Source organism: Pristis pectinata, chromosome 15 (genome assembly GCF_009764475.1).
Source record: "Pristis pectinata isolate sPriPec2 chromosome 15, sPriPec2.1.pri, whole genome shotgun sequence".
Taxonomy (NCBI): Eukaryota; Metazoa; Chordata; class Chondrichthyes; order Rhinopristiformes; family Pristidae; genus Pristis; species Pristis pectinata.
The window spans coordinates 42486513-42495802 of record NC_067419.1 but is presented as its reverse complement, the minus strand read 5'-3'; the positions used below and the strand labels follow the sequence as shown (position 1 = coordinate 42495802).

General features: G+C 43.7%; 1 protein-coding gene across 1 annotated transcript in view; it reads right to left on the bottom strand.

Moving 5' to 3' along the window:
- Positions 1 to 2472: 2472 nt before the first annotated feature.
- nt5dc3 (5'-nucleotidase domain containing 3) overlaps positions 2473 to 9290 on the bottom strand; it is a 47653-nt gene continuing 40835 nt past the window's right edge. The window contains exon 14 of the mRNA XM_052030380.1: positions 2473 to 9211. Within this exon, the coding sequence (XP_051886340.1) occupies positions 8953 to 9211 (259 nt within the window). The 3' untranslated portion in view covers positions 2473 to 8952. The remainder of the gene's footprint in view (positions 9212 to 9290) is intronic.

Below are 9290 nucleotides of genomic sequence, written 5' to 3'. Positions count from 1 at the left end.
GCAGTGACTGTAAGGTTATAATATTTAGCAAAGAGACCTCAACAAAAGTGAAAAAGAAAATGTGTTTAAAAACTGAAGTTTGTACAAGAAAATTGTAGGAAATATTGGGTTACATTTTGATTTTGAATTAAAAGGTTTGGTTTCATTTGAAAATAGGATGTTTACCTCCTTCCTCCTCATTCAGAAACGCAAGCCGGACTATCATTTATGAGCACTGAGGTTGTACTGATGGCCATTGGCTTGGCTGGCAGTCCGTACACTGCAAGTGCTGGGCAGGAGCACACAGAGCAGACGCGTCACCATTTCAGGCAGCTTGCAGCATCGAGTTGATACCAATGCCACCATAATGGACCCTGGCCTCGCACAGCTGGTCATGTTTGGAGGCTGGAAGGATCCCCTTCTCTACCAGAACCATAGGAAGGGACCGTCAAACCAGCAGTAGATTGATTGTGAATTACTGGTTGTTGCTAAGAGTCTACCAGGGTTTCTGGAGCTCTTCAAACCTACTAAACATTGCAGTAAGTGGGATGACAAATGCTGTAGGGCTTCATCCTGGTTTCAAGGCCTCTAATATAAATGAGCTGCTACATTGGTAACCCTCAAGGTCCAGGTAAATAAATTGCTCCTTCGTCACCTCTTACTGAGAGTTCTCCCTCTCATTTTCTAGGATGCATGCTATACTGCTGGGGGAAGTGTTACCAATGTAACAGGTCATGTTCTCCTATGCTGTGACATTTTTCTAATGTCTTCCCTCCCCCCCCCCCCCCCCCCCCCCCAAAACTCAGGTCAGTTATAGAAGAGCTGCTGGGACCTAATGTCTCAGGACAGCAGCCCTTTTAATAGTTGAAGTGCATCTACAAGAGTTGGCGATGATGACAGGCTTAAAGTACGAGGTGCATTTGATGTCTCTGGGCCTGTACTCGATGAAGTTCAGAAGGATGGGGTGGGGGGGGATCTCATTGAAGCCCAACACATACTGGAAGGCCTGGCTAGAGTGGATGTGAAGAAGATGCTTCCATTAGTAGGAGAGTCTAGGATCTGAGAGCACAGACTCAGAATAAAGGGGTCTCCCTCTAAAACTGAGATGTGGAGGAATTTCTTCAGCCAGGGGGTGGTGAATCTGTGGAATTCGTTGCCACAGAGGGCTGTGGAGGCCAAGTCACTGGGTGTATTTAAGGCAGAGGTTGATAGGTTCCTGATTGATAAAGGGGTTAAGGGTTACGGGGAGAATGGGGGTGAGAGAAAAAGAAAATCAGCCATGATTGAATGGCGGAGCAGTCCCGATGGGCCAAATGGACTAATTCTGCTCCTGTATCTTGCGGTCTTATGATCCCTTGCTGGCAGGTTGAGCCAATGCACAGTACAGTTAGCACTGGCTGCCCACGGCAGGGACTTACCTGCACTGGGACGAGCAGATGCAGAGATTACTATCCCCATGCTGGTTTTCAGGACTAACCACTGGAAGTTTTTGAAAGACACATAAAGCTCTCCGTTCTCCTCCACTTCCAGTTGCCAAAACATCGGTATTGTCCGGGCGTTTCCTGGAATCCACTCCTAATTTCTTCCACATCATTCATGAGAAAAGTCATAGAGACAACGAATAGAAACACATTCTCTCCACATTTTCTTCTTTAATATTTTAGCCATTTGAGAACTGAGATGGCAAAAAGATATTTACTTAATTATGTAATAAAACATCTGCATGCTTGTCCATTGTGCATCATGGCTTTGAGAACCTTGAGACCATGTATCGAGAGCACATGTAGGGCACCTCCTCACAAGCTACCCCAGCAGGCACCCTCCTTACACATCTGGGCATTCCCCACACTGGCCTCATTAGCCACACGAGAACGGGAGTGGAAGTTGTTCTTGATCCCAAGGGACATCTGAAGAAGTATAGACGTGAAGACTGACATGTCAGTTGGCCAATGGCAGAGGCAGAGGGCAGCTGTAAGTAGGAGGTCACAAGCAATCTCCAGGAACTCGTTAAGGAGAATTGGCAACCCTATCGCCAACCTGCTCCCCTCTCAAATCACAGGGCAACTAGGCTGTCCTAAGCTTGGCCCTGAAGCAGTTACAGAGCTGGTTGGCACATAATCTGGCATTTTTATTTTGTTCTGGAAATGTTACTGAAGTTTTCTTTTAAATACTGGGTCGTCAGTGTGTTGGACAGAAGCAAGTGCACACAGCAAGTAAAGGGTGGCTGGCAAAGGAAGAATGGTTGCTATTCTCTTTCTATTAAACACATCAACAGCTGTGGAGGGAATACTGGACAGAATACAAATGCCAGTTAATACACGAGAAGGTTACAGGCAGGAATAACAAGTCTCCTCTTTATTCAATCCATCTTTAGCAAGGAGTCAGTTTCCAAGGACAATTTCCAAATGTGAAAGTTGCTGGAAGTGGCGCTTTAGAAACCACTAATAATAAATGCTCTCAAGTGGACTTTAAAAAGATATCAAACACACCAAATCCTCATACCTCTCTTTTATTAGTGGCAGTTTACAACAAAGCAATACTTCGAAGATATTCTTAAATCTTACATTATAGGGCAATGACCAAACTGCCAACTACCAGGTTTTGAAATTTAAATGACCTTTTAAAGGCAAGATCAGCAAAACTTTGAAATTGCATTTGCTTACATGCATTTCCACCAATGCAACCATTCTCTGCAATTTCTTGTGCAGGGAAATACAGAATAGAACACATCATAAATTCACCTGTATAGAGAAGCACTGTTATAGTCCACAGAAAAAAAGGAACACAATGCATCTTTAATGCTTCTTGAGCATCATTGAGTGGCCTATGCTTTAAAACCTTGCAAGATAAAATTCCCCTTAAGATAAAAAGATATTTTTAGCACTAAGTCGAAGAAGTTTCATTTATCAATTCAAAACTTAAAAACAACCTTTTCCATAAAGTACTCCTAAACCACTGCAAACATTTAAGATCAATAATTAAAAAGTCAAAGTTAGTATTTCCATGTGGATCTTCATCTTACAATATAGAAACACCAGAATTAGAATTCTAGAACACAGTTAAAAATGCATCTCTCATTTGCATACCCAATCTCTAAATATGCAATTAACCCAATGACAATAATAGAACTATTAAGACCACTTTTATCAAAAGTTTTTCCAATTCAATTGGAAATGAGAAGCTCTGTGGACAAATTTCAGACTAGTGAATATTTAATAAATATTAGTGTCCTGCAATGCCCAAAGATCACAAGTAGATTCTTTTTTGAGCTTACACACATCTCACTGTCACACATCCAGCATTGTTTTCATAATTCACTATCCAGTATAATAGACGGAGCTTATCGGCTAGTCAAATGGTCCCATTGAGGGCATGGGTTTCCGACAGCTCTCCAGTCCAAACACCCACGTACCTCCAGTTGGTTTGAACTGCTCCAATCCAACACAATAATGTAACAATAATATCCAGTTTATAAAAACAACACAAACCACGTACAAGGATGTGGAGGCTTTAGAGAGGGCACAGAAGAGGCTTACCAGGACGCTGCCTGGATTAGAGGACATGTGCTATAAAGGAGAGGTTGGACAAACTTGGGTTGTTTTCTCTGGATCAGCAGAGGCTGAGGGGAGACCTGATAGAGGTTTAAGATTATGAGAGGCAGAGGTAGAATAGACTGCCGGTATCGTTTTCCCCAGGGTCAAAATGTCTAATACTAGAGGGCATGCATTTAAGGAGAAAGAGGGCAAGTTCAAAGGAGACGTTTGGGCAATTTTTTTTTAAGACACAGGAAACGGTGGGTGCCTGGAATGCGCTGCCAGGGGTAGTAGCAGAGGCAAATATGATAAAGGCATTTAAGAGGTTCTTAGGCACGAGTGTGCAGAGAACTGAGGGATATGGACGTTGTGTAGTCAGAAGGTATTAGTTTAGTTAGGCTTTTAATTACTAGTTTAATTATATCAACACAACATCGTGGGCTGAAGGGCCTGTTCCTGTGCTGTACTGTTCTATGTTCCATGTTGTTCTATGTTAAACCTATTAATACACTTTAAAATCACTTTTTTTAAAAAGATAACGCACAGTATTATAGTACAATTTCCAGATGAACCCAGTACATTGAAAGGGTGTGCAGGAACTGGGGACCTCGGGAGTTTCAGGAACAGGAACTTCAGTAAGTTTAAGGGGAGCAGAGGAACTGGGGCTGCAGTGAGTTTTGGGGAGGTCGAGAACAGGGGCCCCGGTGAGCTTTATGGGAACACAGGAAACATTGCCTATGATCCACTAGGATTTCCAAACAGTTGGATTGTGGATTATCAGTTTTAATGTAATCCAAACTAAGTAAATATTATTTCTCATTAACACTCCAGTCCCTTCGCTGCTTACTGCTCTGCTAGACTTTAACCCTTTCAGAGAAGTAATGGCAATATCAAAAGCCTGGCCAACATAATCAGCTGAAGCCCCCAGGGCAGTTGGTTCAGATCCTGCCTGAATGAATGGAATGAAATTTTTTCTCTCCTGGGTGGAATGATCCTAATGCAAACTACGATCCAGCCCAGCTCCTGGAAGGCAGGGAAAGAGGAACAGAAATAACTCCAAAATAATACCCCAGGTGGGGGAAATAGGAAATAAGTCACAAATGGTGAACATACTCAGTGGAGAATCAGAATTAACTCATCAGAAGTTGCAAAAGTTAAAATAAAACAGGTTTTAAGATGCCAAGCAGCAGACAGAACTCAAAGAAAGTTTAGAGAGAGAGCACTTTCTATGCTTCCGGCACCAACATAACACGCCCACAACTTCCTAACCAGTGCATCTTTGGAATGTGGGAGGAAACCCGAGCACCCGGGGGAAACCCACACAGACACGGGGAGAACGTACAAACTCCTTACAGACAGTGGCCAGTATTGAACCCAAGTCGCTGGTGCTGTAATAGTGTTATGCTAACTGCTACACTACCGTGCCTGCCTGTAAAAGATAGCTGGGAGTGCAAGGGTTAATGACTGGCAATGTAGGGGTTAATGATATGCTTCTCATTGTCAGCTTCTTCCCATGGTAAAGAATTACCTCAGCCATGGGCTGATTATAGTTGTGGCTGAAGTGAACTCCAGGTGTGAATAAGAAAGACATGGTTATTTTAGACAGATCCTGTTTTGCTAAAGCTTGCTGTAAGCAATTACTGTAGTGAGTGCAACTTCCCACCAAGCTTTCCCACGAAAGTGGGTGTAAAGATACACACTAACCGAGGCAAATTTGAGTGGGATCAGAACAGAACTCCGGTTACACTGTTTACTCTTTCTCTGTATCCCTCACTCCCGCTAGCGTAACACTAATAAAGCATTGATCATAAGTTCTTTGGTTCTGCTGTTGTCTGATTTATTACAGAGCGCAGGTTGACTTTGACATGCCCACTCACCCCAATCTGTGGCTAACCTCCCCAATAGAGTGGAGACCACATCACAAGCAGGAAATGTAGTAAACTAAACTAGAAGTACAAGTAAATGGCTTCTTCTCCTGCGAGGAGTGTTTGGGCCCTTAAGTCGTGGGGAAGCAGGGGATAAAATGGCACGTGTAACAGCTCCAGTGGTTGTAATGTGAAGGAACCATGGGAAGGGGATTGGGAATTGGTTGGGACCGAAGTCTCAACCAAGAGGGAACAGTCCCTGCAGAGTACTGAAAGGGGAGGGGAAGATACGTAGAGTCATACAGCATGGAAACAGGCCCTTTGGCCCAACTGGTCCATGCCGACCAAGCTAAGCTAGTCCCATTTGCCCACGTTTGGCTCATATCCCTCTAAACGTTTCCTATCCATGTACCTGTCCCTTTTAAACGTTGTTAATGTTCCTGCCTCAAACACTTCCTCTGGCAGCTCATTCCACATACGGACCACACTCTGGGTGAAAAAGTTGCCCCTCAGGTTCCTATTAAATCTCTCCCCTTTCACCTTAAACCTCTGCCCTCTAGTTCTTGATTCCCCAACCCTGGGAAAAAGACTGAGTGCATTCACCCTATCTCTGCCCCTCATGATTTTATACACCTCTATAAGATACATCTGCTAGTACCACAGAAATAACTTGTGTTTACATAGTGCTGCTAATGTGGAAAACCACCTTTGTGGAAATCAAGGACAAAACGTTCCCAATTCAATGTTCAAGAATGTGCAACCAAGGCTGCTAGAAAGAACAGTCACCCCACAGGTTTGGGAGATGGATGTCATACAGTCATAGAGCATAGAAACAGGCCTTTTGGCCCATAGAATCTATGCCAACCCATTAGCCATCCATTTACACTAATTCCCCATTTTATTCTCCCAACATATTTTTTTGAACTCCCCCCAGATTCTACCACTCATCTACAAACAAGGGGAAATTTACACTGGCCAATTAACCTACCAACCTGCATGTCTTTGGGATGATGAATGAAACTGGATTGCTTGGGGAGATACTCATAAGACCACAGGGAGAACGTGCAAACTCCACACAGACAGCATGGGAGGTCAGGATTGAACCCGGGTCTCTGGAGCTGTGAAGTAGCAGCTCTACCAGCTGCGCTACCATACTGCTCACGTATGGGTGGATTTTTGGCATGGATGCAAGCAGACTGGAGAAGATGAGGTTGTTTTCTTCAAGCAGAGAAGGTTAAAGGGAAATCCAAGAGATGTTTGAGACTGTAAGGTACGCCGATGGCAGGAAGGTTTCCCTAGAAGGAAGGTTGATGAGCAGAGCCAGATTGCTACTGACCCCATCAACCCCTTTGGCAAAAGAACCAGAGAGATGAGGAGATTTATTCGAAACAAAATTTTTTTGTTATTACTTGACACATATTGACTGAAAGAGCTGTGGAAACTGAGCCAAACATAATTTTCAAAGAAGGAGTCAGATAAACACTTGAAGTGTTAGAATTTGCAGATTGTGAGGAGGGGGCAGGAGTGGACTACAGGAATCACCTTCTCAGAGGGCCAGCACAGACATGATGGACCAAGTGGGCTACTCCAGCACCATTTGACGCAATGAAACTGTAACAAATCAGATTGAACGGAGTTTAGTCTCGACCACGGTTCGGGATGTTAATACTGCCGTCACATTTTGAAACTTTCCCCAGTTCAATATCACTCCTTGTATAGCATGTAACGAACCAAAGAATGTGCAATTCTGAAGGAACACTGAGCAATTCATAGAACTTGGCAAGAAAGAGATAAATTCAACATTGTAGGAACAAACTAGCTGTTAAGTACTAAGGGAGTCAACCTGTGCCTAAGTTTTGCTTAGCGTCATGGAGGACGGTAACAGACTCATCAGCCCACTGAGTCCACACTGACCATTAAACACCCATTCACAATAATCCCATTTTAATCTCCTCACATTTCCGTCGATTCCCTGTGGATTCTACCACACACCTACACATAAGGGGATTAGTGACCTAACAACCTTACGGGGTGTAATGGAAACCCCAGCAACAGGGGGGAAAGCCACAAGGTCACAGAGGCATACAGCAAGGAAACAGATCCTTCAGCCCACTGAGTCTGTGCTGATCATCGAGTACAGGGAGAACGTGCAAACTCCACACAGACAGGACTGGAGGTCAGGATTGAACCCAGGTCACCGGAACTGTGAGGCAGCAGCTGACTAGCTGTGCCACCGTGCTTCATGGTGAACTTCTGAAGCAAAATAAAATTTACCCAAGAGAGAATTGGGAATGTGATTATTTAACACAGTAGGGAAAATTGGCATATTCTGCTAGGGCCCTCTAAGTACCTTACATGGTACGTTGAATAAGGATTAATGATAGAAAATTTGTGGGATATTTCACAACCATTAACACAAAGGACAACCAGTCTCCCTCTGTCTAACATAAAGATACAAATGTTTTGTTTTCAACCTACACTCTGACATTATGTGACCATCCTCTCGCTCCTTCCCAACTCCTTCCTTCCTCCTCTTCACTTCACAACAACCCTTCTCACCTTTTAGAAACTACTTCAAAACCTGGCTTCACCATCACTTCCCCAATCAGTTCTCTCAGTGATTGGCTTCGTCAACTTCTCAAATGCAAACTCTTGTTTTATGTTTTTTTTTAAAAACAAACATACTGAAAATTATCCCCAATTCTTTACTAAAAATAACCTACAACATATGTAACAGGTCCAGCCAACAATATTACACAAAGCTTACAGACACAGGTAAACAAGACTAACTCAATCGGTACTGGCTAGTAAACTAGGATTGGCAAAAAACGACATTTGACGAACTAATTGCCAGCAGCACATCTACCTGTATGTGGCTAGCACTTTTTTTTAAGCTAAACTTCTTTCAAAAAGAGACTGCAAAACTCAGGGCAGGGTACATTTTGGAGATACATCATGTTAATATTGAAAGTGAATATTGCGAGTGACCTGGCCTCAAGTTGGCCGCTATATACAGCTCCATGCTCATACCTAAAACTAACGTTCAGTACAGGAGGTGGTCTGGTGTGGAGTCCACAACAACATGAACCTTTACTGATCTTTCCTCTGAATAACTCCAGCAGAATGGGAGAGATGACTGTTCCAGATCACATTCTCTTATAAATACTAATCTTTCTTATCCTCTCTCATGAAAAGGCCACCAGCCAACTTTGTCCATTTAAACTCCAAGTCAGACCAGCAAACATTGAGGGTTAGAAGGTCTCTCAAGACAAAAACATTGTTATTCAAATCCTGTCTGGAGCTCAGACAGGGAAAGGATACTGTTACCCAAGCTTGGGTACCCAACTGGTTACCCAAGCAACTCAATCCAGAGAGAAGCTGAGCAGGAAAATGAATGGTAACAATGCTAACTTTCCAGCTTCACCATGGGGAAAGCTTATTTGAACATGCTCCCAGCGCACTCCGTTTCAGTTCACTGGAGTTCATAAATAACAACTTATAAAATGATTAAAGCAAAGCTCTGAGTTGCCACTAGACTGACAGGTACACGCTGGTTAAATGTGCTTTCCACCACATCACTTAATCTGAGCCATCCCTTCGACTTCTGGGCTTCTGGGCACGTTTCCACACAGGTCTGTCCAGAGGGCAGCTTCGTGCTGCAGTGGCGTCCTCCGAGGGTAGAACGTGTTGTGCAGGTTGTAGTTCAAGATGCAACTCAAGGACGCCATGTATATGTCAGCAAAGCGCGAGAGCCGTCGTGAGAAGTAGGTGGGGTTGTGGTGAGTTCGGAAAATGCTCCCAAACTGGGGGTTGAAGATGGTCTTGGTCAGTTCCCTGGAATAGCAAAGAAGCGGTCAGTAGCTGGAACACGGGTAAACATGAGCCTCAACTCTGCATGGGAGCGCGGCACATA